At 33.3% G+C, this 21,076-nt stretch overlaps 3 protein-coding genes across 6 annotated transcripts; 1 reads left to right on the top strand and 2 right to left on the bottom strand.

Moving 5' to 3' along the window:
• The first annotated feature begins 252 nt into the window (after positions 1-252).
• Positions 253-7,513, top strand: LOC110784286 (protein KINESIN LIGHT CHAIN-RELATED 2). Of its 4 annotated transcripts, none has more exons than XR_002532287.2 (4): positions 253-2,088; positions 3,634-3,869; positions 5,664-5,803; positions 7,091-7,513. XR_002532287.2 is itself a non-coding variant. In XM_056828498.1 (3 exons), exons 1-2 carry the CDS (start codon positions 425-427, stop codon positions 3,866-3,868), a joined length of 1,899 nt encoding a protein of 632 aa, XP_056684476.1. In that variant the 5' UTR covers positions 290-424; the 3' UTR covers position 3,869; positions 7,091-7,513. The 4 variants fall into 4 exon arrangements, 2 of the variants coding, with proteins under 2 accessions (XP_056684476.1, XP_021844425.1); XR_008921012.1 differs by having other exon boundaries at positions 290-2,088; positions 5,555-5,803; XM_056828498.1 differs by lacking the exon at positions 5,664-5,803 and having other exon boundaries at positions 290-2,088.
• Positions 6,426-9,260, bottom strand: LOC110784338 (hyoscyamine 6-dioxygenase). The gene is made up of 5 exons (XM_056828303.1): positions 9,179-9,260; positions 8,970-9,067; positions 8,322-8,575; positions 7,109-7,433; positions 6,426-6,680 (listed from the first exon to the last, which is right to left on the bottom strand). The coding sequence occupies exons 1-5, from the start codon at positions 9,258-9,260 to the stop codon at positions 6,426-6,428; spliced, it is 1,014 nt and encodes a 337-aa protein (XP_056684281.1).
• A 1,429-nt stretch (positions 9,261-10,689) lies between these two features.
• LOC110782026 (hyoscyamine 6-dioxygenase-like) lies at positions 10,690-15,347 on the bottom strand. Its single transcript, XM_021986087.2, has 5 exons — positions 15,179-15,347; positions 14,925-15,025; positions 13,921-14,174; positions 12,427-12,751; positions 10,690-11,042 (listed from the first exon to the last, which is right to left on the bottom strand). The coding sequence occupies exons 1-5, from the start codon at positions 15,282-15,284 to the stop codon at positions 10,773-10,775; spliced, it is 1,056 nt and encodes a 351-aa protein (XP_021841779.2). The 5' UTR covers positions 15,285-15,347; the 3' UTR covers positions 10,690-10,772.
• Between the last annotated feature and the right edge of the window lie 5,729 nt (positions 15,348-21,076).

Here is a 21,076-nt window from a genome sequence, read left to right as displayed (position 1 = left end):
AGGTGAAATAAGCATATAATAATTTGGTACAAGAGAGTTGCCACGAGTGTGCGATAAACTGATAATAATACATCTTGCAGGACGTTCAATAATAGCCGATAAAAAAATCGTTGATCAAATGTGAATTATTTGTAAGCGAACAATAATTTGGTAAAAGAGAGTTGTCTCGAGTCAATAATAATACATCTTGCTTGACGATTAGTACACGATCAAATTATTAGATGTACCCAACAACATCACGGGGTTTAGGTTTGTAATTGTATGCATAAAATAAACAAATTGGATCAAACTCATGTAATTAAAACTTGCTTATTTTCCTCTCCTCACTCACACCTTCACAGCCAATCACAGGAAGAGGGGTTTTGCAAGGGTTTAAGGTATTCTTCTCCGTTGTTCATATCAATCATTTCAATCTGCAACCAAAATGAGAAGGGCAACAATCAAATTCCTCTCTTTCTCCAAACTCACACCAATTTCTCGCAACTTAACTACCCAAATCTGTTCAACCCTAGGTTCAACTGACCAATCATCATGTACCCATTTGAGTTCTTGCTCCAATTCCAAGGGTTTACTCTTTTCACCCCCAAAAACCCACCAATTCCAGAAAACCCCATCTCGAAATTTCAATACCCAAGTTGAAATTCCCCCTAATTTGCCTTCTAGGCAGAGGAAAATCAAGGAAAGATCCCAGATTGAAGATGATTTTGAGGCGGCGAAGACAGCAGAGGATATGCTTGAAGCTTTCAAAGAAATGGAGGCGAATTTTAATGAGAGAGATCTTGGTTTAGCTTGCTTGAAAATTGGTCTTAAACTTGACCAAGAAGGTGAGGAACCTGAAAAAGTTTTATCTTATGCAATTAGAGCTTTAGCTGTTTTTGATAGTGAGAATCAAGTTTCTTTACCTGTTGCTATGACTTTACAGCTTTTGGGTTCTACTAGTTATTGCTTAAAAAAGTTCAATGATGCTTTAGGGTATCTTAATAGGGCTAATAAAGTTTTGTTGAGGTTAGAGGAAGAGGGTAATTTTAGACCTGAAGATGTGAAACCTATTCTTTATGCTGTTCAGTTTGAATTAGCTAATACTAAGACTGCTATGGGTAGGAGAGAGGAGGCATTGGAGAATTTGAGGAGGTCAGTTGAGATTAAGGAGTTTTTGTTGGGGGGAGATAGGAAAGAAGTTGGTAATGCTTATAGGGATTTGGCGGAGGCGTGTGTTGCGATTTTGAACTTTAAGGAAGGTTTACCGTGTTGTTTGAAAGCGTTGGAGTTACACACGAAATTGTTGGGGGATAATTCGGTAGAGGTTGCTCATGATAGGCGGCTTCTCGGGGTTATTTATACAGGGATGGAGCAGTATCAGAAGGCATTAGAGCAGAATCAGTTGTCTCAGAAAGTTTTGAAGAATTGGGGTCGAAGCTCTGATTTGCTTCGTGCTGAGATTGATGCAGCTAATATGCATATTGCTCTTGGTAGGTTTGATTCAGCTATTAACACGTTGAAGGGTGTTGTTCAGCAAACAGAAAAGGATAGTGAGAATCGTGCTTTAATTTTTATTACAATGGCTAAAGCTTTGGTTAGTCAAGACAAGTTTGCTGATGCAAAGAGGTGTTTAGAGATCGCTTCTGGTATACTAGACAAAAAGGAGAAGTCGAAGCCTTTAGAAGCTTCCGAGGCTTATATGGAGATATCTATGCAATATGAGACAATGAATGAATTTGAGACTGCTATATCGTTGTTGAAGAGAGCACAAGCTTTGCTTGAGAAGCTTCCTCAAGAACAACATTCTGAAGGTAGTGTTTCTGCTAGGATTGGGTGGTTACTTTTATTGACGGGTAAGGTTACACAAGCTATCCCGTACTTGGAGAGTGCCGCTGAAACTTTGAAAGAGAGCTTTGGTCCTAAGCATTTCGGAGTTGGTTATATATATAATAATTTGGGGGCGGCTTATTTGGAGTTGGAAAGATATCAGTCAGCTGCACAGATGTTTGCTGTTGCAAAGGATATCATGGATGTCTCACTTGGCCCTCATCATGTTGACTCTATTGAGGCATGTCAAAACCTCTCAAAAGCATATGCTGCCATGGAAAGGTACAATGAATATTTGCAGTTTTAAGCTTTCCTTATCTTGAGCAAATACGTTTTTTATAGTAAAAGTAAATAAATTAATGTGGAATTCCTTGAAAGAACTTCCATGGAAAGGTACAATGAATACTTGAATAGTGAATTTAGAGTCAAGAAGTGTCATGTTCTGTTAATTTGAACCGTTGCTCATTTTTGGAACTTTGTTGGCTTTCCACCAAGAAACATGCCGTAGATTCTATAAGCTGTTTGGATGTGTTAATAGCCAAGGGAATGAGCCAAATTACGGTGTAGAATTGTTTGAATATTCTTTAAGTTTCAGAATATTCTTTCATGGATACCTTTTTTCATGTTCACCAATATCCTTCCTAGAGTTGCCTAAACTGCCCGCCCCTTACAAGTGTAAGCTCTTTACAATGTAGAATTAATGTAATTGGTGAACAGGTGACAAGGATTATTGGGGTGGTATGGGACTTTAAAGTTAATGAATGTAATTGGGAAACTACTTCCATTAAACTTTCTAATAAAGATGAGCCTAGTTGGATAGTTCCCCAGAAACCATACATTTGGCAAATGGTGTACCATGTGTAAAGAACTGAGATTTTGGTGCAGAAAATTAATGGCAGAATATGCAATAATCTGGTTGATAGATGAATTGACACAAAATGGGATACGAAAGTAGTGACTTGAGGCCACCAATCTCCAAGTTTAGTGACTTGAGGTCACCACTCTCCAAAGCCTACGCCTCCAAGTTTACACATGGTACACCATTTGCCAAATGTATGGTTTCTGGGGAACTATCCAACTAGGCTCATCTTTATTAGAAAGTTTAATGGAAGTAGTTTCCCAATTACATTCATTAACTTTAAAGTCCCATACCACCCCAATAATCCTTGTCACCTGTTCACCAAAGCCTAATTCTCCACATGCCTCTCATAACCTAATGTGCCCTTATTTATATCCTCTTTACTCTAACTACTTAATTTGTCTTCTTCCTAAGGATACTAGTATTAATACTACTTGCACTACCCATTATAACCTTTACTATTTACTATTTAGTTCATGACACCATGTTCCTTTACCACTTAAATGATGAGAAAGAACCATGTTGAAAGTACGCTTTAACTAGAAAATAGAGCTGATAAAAACTGCCTGGTCTTATTCGAGCAGAATTCTCTGCTCCAATATGTCACCTCCTGAATGTGTATTTAGACCAAAATTGGCCCACTGCACCCTGGTTCATGATCTGTTCTATATGAAATAGACCTATCTTTGAAGAATTTCTTCCTGTCTTAATGTGGGTGACCAAATGCTGAAACTGTTCTTCTCAAGGACATCTGTTCAATGGGAGGAACATAAGCTTACTGCTGCAAAACTAAGAATGAGCATACAAAATTGTCAACTGCTATTTCTTTATTACAAAACTTTGATGTACTCATTTAACTTTAGGCATTAAGTAGTTGATTTGTGCTGGTATAAGTGGAGCTGTTCAATTTGAATTGATTTCTGGAAAATTTCCCTCTGTATTCATAGATTGCATTTTTTGAATTGCAGTTATGCCCTTGCGATAGAATTTCAGCAAAAAGCAGTTGATGCTTGGAGTGGTCATGGGAAAAATGCAGAAGATGAGCTTAGAGAAGCGTGCGGAATTCTGGACCAGTTGAAGGTTAAAGCGCTCGGTGGCTCCTCCAAATTGTTCCCGATAAAGGCCTTGCCCTTGCCTCAGAATAGCAATCCTACTAGAAGCTTGCAGCCTAATCACTCCCCAAACACTCGTACAAGGCAATGAGGTGCAGTTCAGATGAACTATATTAGATTAAGTCAATCTTTTTTGTATTTTCTTTTTGCCCCTGTGGTAATGTTAACCGCTGCATCACTTAATATTTTGCGGAAAGATCTGCTTGATGTTTAGTTAATACTGCCTGGAACTCCATATTAATATATTTTGATAACAATTGAGATACAAAATACATTTCATTATTTCAAACCCCTTTTTCTTCAAATAATCAAAGATAAATCCAACTTTTGTAACATTCTTAGATTAATACCACATTTGAATTAAATGAGAATCATTCCCTGTCTTTATTATAAAAATTGCCAAATAATGTGTCTTTTGATCACCTGGGATCTTTATGATAATGTGAGTAGTTTTAATTCTATGATCAATATTGGTAACATAACAGATTTTAGATTTTTGGACTTTTCATATTTTAATTTGATTTGGTGGGTTGTTTTCCGTTCCCTAAACATTGAAAATTTGGTAATGTATGTTAACTAACTGTGGTAGGTCTTGGATAACTTTATAAGCATGTTTAGGTTAGTAGAGGTGAATATAGTGTGTTGTGGTGTGTAGTAGAGCTGGTACGATGGCCTGGAATATGAGTGGTGTGGGGAGTATGGCTGTCGCACCCTCCGTATGGGGTTGCCAGTTGCTATTACTTGACAGCTTTTGGGTTCTACAAGTTATAACTTGATTTTTTTTTTTATGTTTCCTAATAAGGCTAATACTATTTTGGGTAGGTTAGAGGAAGGGGCTAGTTTCCATACCAAGGATTTAAAACCTATTCTTCATGTTGTTCAGCTTAAATTGGCTAATTCTAAGGCTACTATGGATAACAGAGAGGAGAGTTTGGATATCTTGAGGGAAGTTTGTAGAGATTTAGGAGTTTTTGTTGGATGAAGATAGAAAGAGAAGTTGGAAATGCTTATAGGTGAAAGCTTGTGTTACAATTTTGAACTTCTAGGAAACCTTGGCATATTGTTTGAACGCATTGGAGTTGCTCATGAAACTGTTGAGGGATAACTCAGTAGATGCTGCTCGTGATAGGCGGTTTTTTGGTGTTATTTATACTGGGATAGAGAGCATGAGAAGGCATTCAAGCAGAAGCACCTAACTCAGAAATTTGAAAAATCAGGGTTGTAGCTCTGATTTTCTTTGACTGAGATTGATGCTGATTATACATTTTTGAAGGGCATTGTTCAGTAGAAAGAAAAAAGCATAGGGAATTAGGGTCTCATTGGTTAGTCTAGAGAAGTTTTCTGATGCAAAGAGGTGTCTAGACTATAGGATTGCTTCAGGTATATTAGACGAGTAGGAAAAGTTGAAGCCCTGACTTTGTTTTGTTCTCCTTATTTCCACTTATTTCAGGAAAAATAAATTTAGATAAGATAAGTTTAAGGAAAAAGGGTTGAACATGTACAACTTATAACTAAAATAAGTTTTGATAAGTTCTAATAAGTTCAGATAAATCAGATAAGATAAGTTCAGAAAAAATAAGTGAAAATCAGGTGAATAAAACGCATCCTTAGAAGTCTCGGAGGCTTATGTAGAGATATCTATACAATACGAGCCATAAAAATGAATTTGAAACTGCAAAATCTTTGCTAAAGAGAGCACATGGTTTGCTGCTTGAGAAGCTCAAGATCAGCATTCTGAAGGAAGTCACTCCACTAGTTGATGGGTAAGGTTATGCAGGGCGACAAGTTATTCCTTACTCGAACCTCAAAAGAGAGTTTTGGTTCCAACTTCCAAGCATTTTGAAGATGGTTATATTTACAACTACTTGGGGGTGGCTTATTTGCAGTTGGAAAGACTGCAGTGAACAGCACAACAGTTGCAAAGGAAAACATCATCGATGTCTCACTAGCTTGGCCCTAATCGTGTATGCTCAATTGAGACATGTCAAACACTCAAACCTACAAAGACATATGCTTACATTGGAAGGTACTGTGAATATTTGCACTATGTTAGCATTCCTTTTCTGATTGAATACTGCTTTCCATTCTATTGCACTGTGATTATTTGCACTTTTGCAGTATATAATTATTCCTTATCTGAGAAAATACTGTGAATATTTTGCTGCTAGCTCTGCTTAATGCTTAATTACTTGCTATTTACTGCCTGACAATAATGTTATTTTGATTATAATTGATGTAAAAATACATTTCACCCCCTCCCTTTCAACTGCAAAGGCTACTGTCAACTGCTTTATTCAGAATTTCAGATAATTCTAACATTAAGGTTTGATCTTAAAACCAAAATCTTCAAAGACTACTGTCAACTGCTTTATTCTCAAAATTTCAGATAATTCTAACATTAAGGTTTGATCTTAAAACCAAAATCTTCAAAGACTACTGTCAAGTGTCAACTGCTTTATTCTCAAAATTTCAGATAATTCTAACATTAAGGTTTGATCTTAAAACCAAAATCTTCAAAGACTACTGTCAACTGCTTTATTCTCAAAATTTCAGATAAGTCTTGACATTAAGGGTTGATCCTAAAACCAAAATCTTCAAAGACTACTGTCAGCTACTTTATTATCAGAATTTTTCAGATAATTCTAACATTAAGGTTTTATCTTAAAACCAAAATCTTCTAGTATAGTATGCCTGTCCCCTTCCTGACCTGTGTAAACTTTAAAGAAATCTTCATATTTGAAAGCTTTGTATAGTGGTGGATTATTTTCTGCTTGAACAAGCTCTTTTGCTGGTTCCACAATGCATTCGTTTGATGGATTAATGAAGAATGCAGCACTTGTTCGCGCTTCACTCGCATTTCTCACTCTGTGAACTCCAGCTTTCAGCTCCCCGTTGCTAACAACCTGCATCAAATATTTTACTTATTTGTCTGAAGTTATATTATCTGAACTTATCTGGATTTATCGGAACTTGAAATAAACTTATTTTTGTGTGAAAATGTCCGAAAAAACTTATTTTTATCTGAACTTATTTGTGTGTGAAAATGTCCGAAAAAACTTATTTTTATCTAAACTTATTTGTGTGAAAATATCTGAAATAAACTTATTTGTGTGTGAAAATGTCTGGAATGAACTTATTTGTGTGTTAAAATGTTTGAAATAAACTTATTTGTGTGAAAATGTACTTATCATCTGAACTTATTTTGTCTAAAATAAGTCAAAATAAGTCATTATAGTAGCAATTTCCTGCATTATTTATTTTCCCTCTTTTAATCACTGTATTTCACATGACAAACTTAACTTTTGATATGCAGAAATCCAAAAATATATACCTGAAGCTGATTGCCAACAAAGACAACAAATGCATCAGGAACAGTTGAAACACTCAACCATTGACCATCCTTGAAGAGTTCAAGGCCAGGGACATGAAGAGGCACTGCTTGAAGAATGGTGATAAGGTTAGGATCTGAATGCTTAGTTAATCCAAGGGTTAAACTCGGGTTAGGGCACGGCGGGTAATGATTAACAATCAAATTGTTATCTTCACTTAACTCATTTGCAAAATACTCTTTTTCTAGACCAATTCCTTGTGATATGAACCCTAGAATCCTTGATCCCAGATCCTTCAATGCTGTCACATATGTTCCTACTTTCTCCCTGAAAGACAATTTAAACTTGTCATTTTAATAATACTCTCGACTTCGTTTTAATAATAACTAGCTTTTGACCTTGTTCAATGAATGGGCAATTTTATACTGGTTGTTAAGCCGTCTTTTAAAGTGCTAGTTTTATTGAGGGCCTTTGCGATTTTAGTGAGAATATATGATTTATATAGTGGTGAAATTTGAAAATTTAATTTTTTTATAAATGAGATGGTGATCAATTAATATTGAGTGTTGAATGAATATATGAATTAATGTTGATTTGATGTTTAATGTTGATTTGATGTTGAATTGATGGGTGAAATAAGTTGAATAAATCTATGAATTAATGGTGAATTGATGAATATTGAGGAAGAAGTGGAATAGGTGTTAAAGTTGTAAAATAATTCGTATAGCAAACAACAAAAGAAAAAATTTTAAAAAACAAAAAATAAATGTATGGATGAACGATGGGGGTAACACGTGCCATCAAATCATCTATGGTTTTCCTTTTTATAGACTAGGTATAGATTTATTTAATTTCACACGTGCGTTAATGTTTAAAGTCAAAGTTTGTCAACTTTTTCCTGGATTGGTTTTTGAAAGACCATGAAAAAGCAAGTGTGAGGTTAATTATAGGATAGTAAAAAATGAAAATATGCGCATTTGCCTATGTGGATGAATGATGGGGGGTGACACATGTCATCAAATCATCAATGAATTTCCTTTTAAAATACTAGGTATCGATAGGTATAGACTATGTATAGATTTATTTAATTTCACACGTGCGTGAATGTTTTAAGTCAAAGTTTATCCAACTTTTCCTGCATAGATTTTTGAAAGACCGTAAAAAGACAAGTGTGAAGTTAATTATAGGATCGTAAAAAAAAATGCGCGAATTTGCCTGTATTTTTCGGGCTTTTGAGGCCAAAAGTTAATGCATTCCTCCAAAGGACTACAATGGTGCTTCAACACATCCCTCCAGTAATGAATCTTTTCACTGTCAAAGTTGTAGCTGCTTGAATATATTCTGCAAAATTGATTTATATCCTCTTTCATATTTATTTTTGATTTTTCTTCTGGTGGTAACTCAAATACTTCTTTGAACACTTTCATTGCTTCACTAATTATATCCTTTGAAACTCCATGGTTGATTACCTGCTCCAAATTTAAAAAATAAAATTTAAAAATTCAATAAAGTAAGAAAATTGAAATAATTAAATAAAATTCCTTTTTCTTTTCTTATAGTTTCTCCGTTTGTTTTTACTCACATCGTAGGTCAGTTTAACGCATGTCAATGCACAACTTTGATAATTAATATCTTTAATTCTTTTTAAGCAAAAATATAAGAAGTTATATTTTGAAAATAAACATTGAGATTTGAAACGAATCTAACAAGATCTTATATGAATATGTTTTATCTTAAACATAAATCTCAAACAATAGTTAAAGTAGAATATGCGAAGAGTTTAAAAAGTACAAACGTTGCAAGTATTAAAATTTCTTTTTCTTTTCTTATAGATAATTGTTTTCGAAAATTGAAATATGAAACCTGAAATACACCAAAATCTTGGATAGCGTTCAAAATATGCTTGGTTGAATTCTCTTCCTGAAGATCAATGATCGGAATGTCAACTTTCCCGGAAGTAGCTAAAAGACACAAAATAACGAGCTAGGTTAGTTGCCTAATATTTATTTCGGCTTGTTACATAATTGCACCATTTGAAGTTTCAATAATCGTTTTATATTCTACAAACTTACGTGGTCTTCTTTCCGGTGGAAACACATAGTTTTTCGCGGTTTCGCCATTTGCAGCAATGCAGTCTGAGAGGAGGTTCACCATTTAGTAAATAAGATATTGGTGTAGTTTGTAGAATTTTGATGTGGTTCAAGTCTGGTTAATGAGTAATGACATATACATATATACAAATATATAGACGTTATAATAATATACGTAGTAGTATTTTAATTAAATTTTTGCGCTTATTTAGAAATGGAGGGAGTATTACTTTATCCAATTAAAAAGAGTGTGAATACATGGATATGTTTCCTATTTCACAATGTTATAAATGAAATCAATATCTGTTTGATACTTAATTATGTTATAATAACATCCAATTTGATACTTATGTTATAATAAAATCCTTATTGATAGGGATTTCTTTCCTATTCGATGTAGCAAAGTCCAAGATAATTCAATGAATTGATTTGTGTCTTTTTTGTTTTTTTTAATGCAAACTTGATAATTTATTTCTAAAATTAAAGGTTGTGTGTAATTTTATTTTAGTTGCACACATGTAAAAATTGTTCCATAATTAAAAGAAGAGAGGAGTATTAACTACGTTTTATACTACGTAACTTAGAAGAACTAAAAGCAATTTCTCTTATATATATTACTCCCTCCGTTCCTTAATACTCGCACCGTTTTGACTGGACACGCTTGCCAATGCACATCTTTGACTACCAATATCTTAAACTACATATTATAAAAACCTATTTTTTTTCAATATTATGAAAATATATATTAAGATGAAGCCAACAATATATTATATACTAATATTTGTTTTCATATATTAGAAATAAAATAGGGTCAAAGTGAATTATGTGAATAGTGCAAAAAGTCAAAATGGTGCGAGTATTAAGGGACAGAGGGAGTATTAGTTATATACTTTTTAGTTAAGACCGTCTTAGACTCTTATGAATATAAAATTACGTTTTATGATCAATTAGTTATATTTTATAACTAGATAGTTATACTCTTATTGTTAAATACTCCATAGTTACTACGTATAATTTTTGTGTTAATAGTACGAAGTACTTCGTACTCCGTATAAAACAGTCCTATACAAGATTTATTTCTATTTAATGAACTTATTAAAAAAAATTATTAGAACTCCGAATGAGCAAATGAAAGTTACTCTTTCATCCTTAATTTATTGACCACAACTCCACAAGTGTGTAGGACTTTGAGATTCGTCTATAATATTTTTCAGCAAAACCGAAATATTGGCCTGTTTGATGCACGAGTTGTATAAAGAGAAATAAAAATCGACAATGATGAAATTATATACCTGTACGAGTACTAAACTAGTAAAGTTCCAACGTACTACAATTCTTGTAAAACTTACATTGAATGAGTAAAAAAATAGCGTTGATTGTATCTTATAACTTTATAAGGTATCAACGGTTGTATCATATATAAGCTTGAAATGTACATAAGAAATTGTCGGACCAAGAGTTGTAATTCCATAAATTCTATAAAATCCAAATATTTTATTATTATTATTATTAAAAGGCAGGGTTTTCATATAACAAATACAATCCAATAATTAACAAGCTAGATTTATAATATAAACTATGGGATTGAAGATTGTTTGATCTTAAAATTATAAGATTCAAGAATAGTATCTCTATCCCCATCATGGCCAGTGTGGATATCAAAATACTCCTTGTATCGAAATGCCTTATAAAGAGGACCACAATCTTGTGCTTCAACAATAGCTTTAGCTGGTTCAACGATGCAATCCATTGTTGGACTCATGAAGAACACCGCCGTTGTTCGTGCTTTACTTGCGTTTGTCACCACTCGATGCACCACCGCTTTCATCTTCCCGTTGCTAACAACCTGCATCAGGGTGTGAATGAGCCACACAAGAACAATATAAATTACAAATGGGGCCGGGAGGATTCGAATCTGAGACCTATTATACACAGACCCCTCATTGATATCAAGTTGTGCATAGTGATTAGGCGTTTGGTACGAGGAAATAGGGGATATTGTAAAGAGAAATATGGGATATTGTAAGGAGAATGTAACAATATAAATGGGGATGATTAGTTTGGCAATTCACAATTAGTTGTTCGTCGGTGGCGGGTGGTTGTTTGAATGAGCCACAAGAGCAATATAAATTACAAATGGGGTCGTGGGATTCGAATCTGAAATCTATCGTACGCAGAGCTCTCATTCTTAACTATTAGGACAAGACATCGTTGGTATCAAGTCGTACATAATGATTAGGCGTTTGGTACGAGGAGATAGGGGATATTGTAAAGAGAAATAAGGGGATATTGTAAGGAGAATGTAACAATACAAATGGGGGTGTTTAATATGGCAATTGGTTTCGTCGGTGGTTGGTGGTTGTTTGACTGTTTCACTTGACTTGTTTGAACGATCGTTTGTTGGCTTTTTAGGTTGGTTCTTGATGGTAGGCTTTATTCTTAGAAAAGTGTTTGGTAAAGTTGAATGTTGGCTACGGACTGTTACATGAGTACAAAACAACATTTAAGGACATTAGTATAAGAGGGCAGTGATGAGAGATTAAATTGTAATTAGCAAAATATAAAAGGCAACAGCTAAAATAAAAAAAGCTAGCGTTGCTGGCTTTTGGATTTTGACGGAAAAGTCGGTTTTTAAGCCAAGAAAAAAAAAAGTCATTTACCAAGACACACATATTGGAATTTTTACCAAATGAAACAGCTAAAAGCTACTTCGTATCTGAAAAACAAATAAAAGCTACTACCTCTGTTTTAAAATGATATTTATATTTACTATTGCAAAATTATTAAGATAAAAAGGAAGTGTATGTAAAAAGGTGAGTGAATATAATAAAATATGGATAAAGTAAAAGATATTTGAAAATGTAGGACAATAACGTTTAATGTACGAAAATAGTAGGATATAATAATTTGTAAATGTTATGGGGTAAGAAAGGTAGGACAATAACATTTAATGTACGGAAATTATATAAAACACAATGTAAAGAACATTATGAAACAGATTAAAACAGAAAGTAATATATTATACGAAGTATTATGTAAATATTCTAATTATATTAATTTATGTATAGCATATATTCTGTAGAATATTGAATTATATATTCGGTAGAATATATATGGTATACATAATTAATTAGAGTATTTACATAATCTAATCTACTAAAAATATAAAGATCATTTTGAAGAAGAAAAAAAAAAAAAACCAATGTGTGATTTGGAACAATTTTTATTACCTCGAGTTGATTGCCAACAAAGACTAGAAATGCATTAGGAGCCGTCTCAAACCCGAACCATTGCCCATCCTTGAAGAGTTGGAGCCCCGGAACATTAACGGGTGCCGCTTGAACAATGTTTATAAGGGTCGGATCTTTATGCCTGGGTAGTCCAATAGTTACACTCGGATCCGGGCATATTGGATAGTGATTTATAGTTAAGATGTTATCTTCAGTTAGCTCACTTGCAAAATAGCCTTTTTCTAACCCAAGCCCTTGGGTTATTTGTTCTAAGATCTTCTTTCCCATGTCCTTCAAGGCTACAACATATTCTCCAACTATCTCCCTGAAAATTTAATTGAAAAATTAATTAATTAAAGATGGTATGGTTCTGGTCTTGTCGGTTCAAGGTACGGCATGATCAGACACGAAAAAAGCACGATCTGACATGTACAAGGAAAAAATACGACTCGATACGAGTATGAAGTTGTGGGTCGTTGGCTGGGGTCGAGCCACATTCCTTTGAGAAAGGCACGACACAGCCTAACCCCGACACGACAAAGCACTTTAGATTGAATAAAATTATGCTTAGGGGCTACGGTTTGCTCGACTCGACAATAGGGCATGTGGGCTTGGACAGACATGAGCTGCATTTTTTAAACTTTCGACACGACAAGTAACAAGTAGGCTTGGTGTGGGTGCGGCCGCGCGGGCCCTTTTAGGCCCAAAGCACGTACATGGGTTCAGCCCGAATCCCAGCCAGTCCCGAGTCACATCAATCTTTAGTACTCCGTAGTGTTTAACTTATACGGAGTACTTCCTTCCCTTTTTTTTTGTACCATTTGATATTTCACGCGAATCTTTTAATATATCTAATTATACAGTAGCTAAATTATAAAGAGTTGATACTTGAAAATATATATTGAGACAAATCTAACAACTTTACAAGACTATATATTTCATTATGTATAAATCACAAAAAGAAAATTGTTAAAACAGAGTGTGTGAATAGAGTAAACAAATTGTACAAGTAAAAAAACGGATGAAAAGTATTAAAACGGGGAACTTTCATATGCGCACATGTAAACACACATGCCTAGACGTTATACTTTTATTGCCAATGAGCCACAAAAACAAATAAATTACAAATGTGGGCGGAGGATTTGAATCTGTGACCTATTATGCACAGTTAGTCAGTTTTAACCACTAGATCAAGACCTCATTAATGTTAAACTATCTCCATTTCTGAAAGTTCTTTACGCTTTGAAAAATGTGTCCAAAGTATGAAAACTTTGACCGTAAATTTCGACTATTATATACATCAAAACGTTACATGTAAGATCTTGTTAGATTGGTTTCGGTGTGCATTTTCAGAATATCAACTTTTTATAATTTTTTCACATACAAAATTTGATATATTAGTAGTTAAATATTGCATTGGAGTCCGTATAAATAGTAACTGTAAAGAAATTTATGAAACGGAGTTAGTATAGTTTAAGGTTAACGAGTGATTACCTATAATTTTCAGGTTTTTGAGGCCAGAACTTGATGCATTCCACCAAAGGGTTACAAGTGTGCCTCAAAACATCCCTCCAAAAATGAAACTCTTCACTATCGTAGTTGTAGCTGCTCGTATAAATTCTGCACACTTGATTAAGATCCTCTTTCATGTTTATTTTCGATCTTTCTTCTGGGGGTAAATCAAATACCTCCTTGAATACTTTCATTGCATCATTCATTAACTTGCTTGGAATTCCATGGTTTATCACCTATTTTAATTAATTAGAGTTATGGATATAAAAAAATATTAACATTATAATCTTTAGGGAAAATAAACTATAGTTAAAAAATTGCCATAGATTCTGATTTTGACACTACAAGAAATTGTACCAATAACGACGGGAAATCCCGTCGCTAAATGCCAATAATCGTTGATTACTGACAGGATTTTCTGTCGCGAACCCGTCATTAAAGGGGGCCGTCGTTAATAGAAAATTCCGTCGTTAACCCTCGTAAAAAACATTTGCGACAGTTGTTCTCGTCTTTGTTTGGTTGTTTTTGACTCGTCGTGATTAGGTTGTCGTTAAAGATACTAATTCTTGTAGTGTGACACACCTACATCTGAATGGAAATGGATTGCAGAAATCAATTTTTGGAGTGTCAAAATCATTTTCTAATTGTTATACTACATCCGTTTCAAAATGATCTCTACACACTCCGTTTTAGTCTGTTTCATAATGTTCTTTACACTTTTCTTTATTCTATTTTTGGACATAAAAATGTACTACCTTACCATTCTTATCCCACAATATTTACTAGCTTTCACTCATTTTCTCTTACTTTATTCATTTTTTTTCTTACACCCACCCACATTTTTACACATTTCTCTTACTTTATCCCATATTCTATTAGATTAAATCAACTTTTCTAATCTTATCTTATCTTAATATTTGTACAAATAATAAATATAAAGATCTTATGAAACGGAGGTAGTATACTAATATCGTGATAGCATTCACCTGGAATAATCCTAAATCTTGGCTAGCCTTCAAAATGTTTTGGGTTGAATTTTTTTGGTCTTGAAGATCAATGATTGGTATTTCAATGAATCCTGCTTGAGCTGAAAATAATATAAAAGAATTCTCAACGAGTTTAATTATGCACATCTTAGTTAATTAATACAGAATAAGTAAACATATTTTAAAGCATAACTTTGAATATTAACATCGATAATTTATTTTATAAATAAAAATTGTAAAAAGTTGATACTAACCATGTCTTTTTCCAGGTGGAACCACATACTTTTTAGGAATTTCTCTATTTGCGATAATGCCACTTGAGAGAAGGTTTGCCATTTGTGAGAAAATAAATTTTACCATTTGCTTAGTATTTATGTAACAAAGAAACTTTCATGATTATGATGATGTAACGATTTTTTGGTAAGATATCATTGTTTTCACACAACAATAGTAATTAATGGATAAATTTCCTATCTTGATTGATTTGTTTCCATTTAAAAAGCACCTAGAAGAGTATCTTGACTGATTTTTTTTTATTTTTTTTTTTGTGTGTGGATAATATCTTGACTGATTTTGTTTTGTTTTGATCATAATATCTGGATTGATTTCGTATAAAAGTACGTCAAAAGTCTTGCGCGCATAAAGTGTAAAATAAATTTATTGTACACCAAAATAACTTTAATTCATTTTTTTTAACTTTAACATAGTTTTGATTAACTTTTATATTAGTAAAAAAAAGTTAATTAGATAATTAATTTTATATATTATTAGTGATTTGAAGAAATAAGTTTTCTTAAAATGAAAAAATGTATCACTAAAAATTAGATAACTTTTACATATATAAGCATAACTTTTAAGTATTTTGAGTTAAGTTTTACTCCGGTGTACAATAATTATTGTACAACCATTGTAAATAAGAATTTGTGAAAGCACATAGAGGAACATCTTGATTTATTCCCTCGAAATAAAAAGGAACATCTTGATTTATTTATCTATACTATTATTAAATCTCAATGGCATTTCATGCCATCTCGCTACATGTCGTCGTCATTAGATGGCAAGTGACACACATAGCCACATTGACATACATGTCGTCACCATTAGATGGCAAGTGTCATGGCATAGCCACATTGACATATAATATTTTCTTACAAAAAGATGAAGAAATGCAAATATCAATGTTTGAACCCTTGACTTCATGTTCATAAGTTAGAACTTTAACCACTAATCCAATAATAAAACTTATGATATTTAAGCAATCGAAAACATATAAGTTATGTTTATTAATAGTTTAATACCTTGTATTAAAACGTTAATGCCTACCATAATTATACATTTTAATAATTTTCTTATGAAACTAAACTATACTTAATTTTTTTTTTTCATTTACATTTTCATTTAGGTTCATTTATAATTACGTTCTTTAGCAGGCCAGTTCATGTTAGTTTACCTAGAGCAATAAAAAAAGAGTATTACACATAACAAAAGACTACATTTTAAATTTAGTTTACTAAAATGTTTAACCAAATTTTATATTGAATTACCCTTACATAAATAAAATATAAAAATAAATTATGCACAAATATTTATCTCATGTTATATGTAAGTATTTAATATCAAACTATTGTAATTATTTTTATTTAACTCAAATTTTATCAAGATTAATTTTCAAATTACATATAGTCACCGGGTCATTGCCCGGGGCAATAACTAGTTGTTATACAAAAGGGGTGGTGATCAATACGTGCACATAGAGTGCTTTATATTTTTATTTTTTTTATTGATGGGGAAATTTCTTTATATTTTTTTTTATAAACAAATTAATTCATTGATAAAAAGTCATACGACATCTACATAAAGATTTAAATCTAACAAATACATAACAATCGAATCAAATAAAAACTTCCTTTCACCATAGCTACGATCGTAGTATATCAAACATTCTGTATACCCTCTTTTATATTGCTGTGATTTACAGCCTTCATTGACGAGCGGGTCTATAGATCTGTTGTAGCCGTGACAAATATGATTTCCCTCTGATTCGTCTAATTGTAGTCGAAAGATTGACATCCTTTTCGATACCGCATAAATCTTTACCAAAGAAACAACCTGAACTAAACTAAACATACAAAACTTAACTAAAAACAAACCCACCATATGGGTACTTACTACATTGAAACAGTCAAACACACCATAGAGGTACTTACTACACTGAAACTATGTAGTTTTATTGAGATCTAACGCAAAAAACACAACATAATTGAAAGAGAAGGGGAGGAAACAATACAAGAAATTGTACTATTAACGACGAGAAATCCCGTCGCTAAAGGTCAATAATTGTTGATTAACGACGGGATTTTCCGCCGCGAACCCGTCATAAAAGGGGGCCGTCGTTAATGGAAAATCCCGTCGTTAACCCGTCGTTATTAGGTTGTCATAAAAGATACAAAATTTTGTAGTGAAATAACCAAATTTTCGGAAAAAATGGGTTATTTCCACCCTAAAAACCCCTAATTTTTATAAATCCTAAAAAGAGAGAGAAAGGAGGAAGAGAGGGGAGAAGCGGTCGTAAAAAAAAGTTGGGGAAATTTCTTTATATTTAATGCATAATTTAATGTTAGATAATAGTCTTCTATTTGTGAGTGTGGGAGTATTCTCCCACACGGAAGAAATATGAAGTTTGTGATGTCTTTAAATAGACCCATGTGCATAGTATATTAAATATGTGGTGGGTTAAGTTGTTGGGCCAAATGGAGCATTGGGCTTTGGTGTGCTAGTATTTGGTTGGTAATATAGCTATGTATTACTAATCAAGACTTAGCACTTAGCACGCGGCACGCGCACAGTTATTTCTTTTTGCGGTTACTAGTTAATTAATATTTCGATATTAATTAATTATTTATTTTAAATAGGATAATAACAAAGGGCGGTTATTAGTAACTGTCATATGGTTTCCTATTTAATCTAATTCACATTGATTATGTTAATTACGTTTTCCTTCATATTTTATCACAATGTCAGTTTCTTCAAAAATACTTGTTCATGGAGAATGGTTTAATTTGCTGTAATCCGTTCTTGATTAGGAATCCTGGGGGTAGATTGGCTTTGAATCCCATCAGCAATATAGCGGGGGCTAATATTATCCTAAGGACAGAGATTAACTCGTCCTAATCTAGTTTCTGTATTTCGTTTTTCATAATTCAAAGTTTCGTATTTAACATTTAAGTATTAATATCTTTATACTGTAAATATTGAAAAGTTTGATACTTTAAAATATTAATCGAGATGAATTAAATAAGATCTCATGCTTAAATATTACTCCATAGGATGAGTACGTCCAAGTGTCCAACTGTTCAAGTATTTTCTTAATTAATTTCCCCCTCATATAGAACAGATTAAATACAACGAAAATGATAAATACAAATAGCTGCACCAAAATTTCGGAAGTTAATTGTTTGCAAGAGTTGTAATGTGGTAATGGGATTTTTGAAAGATTTGTAATATGGCAAGATTCGGGAATGAACCTCTTATATCAAGCATGTTTTTGCCTTTTAAGTATTACTAAAGGATAGGAGCTACACAATTTTCCATCCCTTTTGTTATGTTCACCTTATTTCCACTTATTTCAGGAAAAATAAGTTCAGATAAGTTCAGTTAAGTTCAGATAAGATAAGTTCAGGAAAATAAGGGTTGGCCAAGTACAATTTATAACTAAAATAAGTTTTGATAAGTTCTAATAAGTTCAGATAAGATAAGTTCAGGAAAAATAAGTGGAAATCAGGTGAATGGAACGCAACTTTATGCGCCCTTGAGAAAAAGTATTTTTACTATGAAAATTTTCACTGAACTCTTCTTATTTTTTTTTATTTTTTTTGGTGCATAAGAATGGGCCAAGCCCACTGAACTCTTATTGAGTTTACTATGCAAGCCGCATTTCTTAAGTCATGTGATTTATATGACCATATACATTTTCATTTTAAATTAAAAGTGTAACTTTTTCTAATTTTCTACGAATGTTACGCTATAAAAAAAAATATAAATAAAAACTCTCCAATCTCAAAAATCCTAACTTTGCCCCTGCGCATAAATTGATAAATATGTTATTTCTTATACGCCGTATTTCATTTGCAATGTAACCTTTGAAGATTCAAAATGAAAACATCATCAAGGAACGAATATAATATTATTGAATATTGCAATATTTTGGTTGTTTTTCTTTCCCTATTTGAGGATATAAAAGTAAGAAGTAACATTTTTGGTAAGTCCTACACTTGATCATGTGCTGCCCGGGCCGAAAAATTTTGGGCTTTGGGCAGATTTTTTTTATGCCATATTTCACAATAAAAATTTGTATTTTTAACGACAACTTAATTACGTCGGGTTAAAAATTCCATCGTAAAAGCCTTTTGCGATGGGGCTAACAATCAAACAAAGACGGGAACAACCGTCGCAAATGTCTTTTACGACGGGTTAACGACGAGATTTTCTATTAACGACGGCCCCCTTTCATGACGGGTTCGCGACAAGAAATCCCGTCGTTAATCAACGATTATTGGCCTTTCGCGACGGGATTTCCCGTCGTTAATTGTACAATTTCTTGTAGCGTTTCATACTTGGTTCGACCCGATTTTAAAATTTTATAGTTCTAAATTTAATCCCATCTAAAAATGTCTCGGAAAACCCGTTCTTTTGGCTCAAAATAGTGGGTTATGGGAACCGCAAATTGGCCTGATGTTTAAGCGGCACAACCAATGTAATTAATGAATTTTTTTGATGTAGCCTGGCCGAAGCTCCACTCCGCCCGCCATTTGATCAGGTCATTTTTTTTGTTTGGTGTTACCACCCGATTCACCTTTAGGGATAATCCGGATTCGGAGCAAATTATTGATGGATAGGTTACAGTCCCCTTCCAATTGTAGTAGCAGGTAGGGGTGTGCAAAATTTGGTCCGTACCGAAAAAATAGACCGGACCGGACCGATCCAGACTGGACCGGACCGACCCAGACCGGACCGAAGGCAATTGGTCCGGTCTTCCGGTCGAGATATATCAAACTTCGATCTTCGGTCCGGTCCGGTCCAAAACCCGGTTTTGAACCGGACCGATATTTCCTTAATAAAATATAATATAAACTATTCAAAAATTTAATTTTCTCCTTTACTAGCTATGTTGTAAATATTACCATATTGTGATATATCTTATTTTATCTTAAAAAGACCTTAAACAATTGGTTTATTATATATATCTTTTCTTTTTTTACCATAATTTGTAGAAAAAATAAAAAATATATAGAAATAGGTTTACAACCGGTCTAAACCGGTCCGGTCCGGGTTTTGGACCGATTTTTTCGGTCCGGTCCGGGTTCAGTCCAAGCATGATCGGTCCGATTTTCGGGTCTTGAATATCAAAATTTCGGTTCGGTCCGGTCCGGGTCGGTCCGGTCCGGTCCAGTCCGGTCCTTTCCGGGTTTGGACCGATTAACACACCTAGTAGCGGGGATCTAACATGCGGTTCTCCCTACCAAGTTCATCCCAAATCAATACTAAGGCCATGTTCTGTTCACCTTATTTCCACTTATTTCAGGAAAAATAAGTTCAGATAAGTTCAGATAAGATAAGTTCAGAAAAAATAAGGTTTGACCAAGTACAATTTGTAAATAAAATAAGTTTTGATAAGTTTTAATAAGTTCAGATAAGTTCAGTTAAGTTCAGATAAGTCAGATAAGATAAGTTCAGAAAAAATAAGTGAAAATCAGATGAATAGAACGCAGCTTAAACCAACATGCAATTGGTTGATCAGGTCTTCTTAATCCTCCTTTAAGTTTGGTTCATTGCATATTTAGAAATGGCTAGTTGAAGTATCTTAATATAATTACATCAGTTTTTCTCTATGACACAGTGGATGCCACTATCATTGCTGAACCTTATCTATTCGATTCAAATTTTAAGGTACAATAATGCATAAAAATGAATTAATTCCCATATTTAGTTAGGACAATTCTTCCAACTTCCAAGTTGCATTGTCATTAGTCATTATCAAAAGTGATAATGAGATATATTTATAAAATGTTACCCATTAATTGCAAATTATATATAATGTACTTCACGTCATCCTAATAAAAATGTGCTATTGGATCAAAATGGGTAAATTAAAA

This window comes from Spinacia oleracea, chromosome 5 (assembly GCF_020520425.1).
Source record: "Spinacia oleracea cultivar Varoflay chromosome 5, BTI_SOV_V1, whole genome shotgun sequence".
Taxonomy (NCBI): Eukaryota; Viridiplantae; Streptophyta; class Magnoliopsida; order Caryophyllales; family Amaranthaceae; genus Spinacia; species Spinacia oleracea.
Note: the sequence above shows the minus strand (reverse complement) of the source record. Positions and strands in the feature narration are given on the sequence as shown.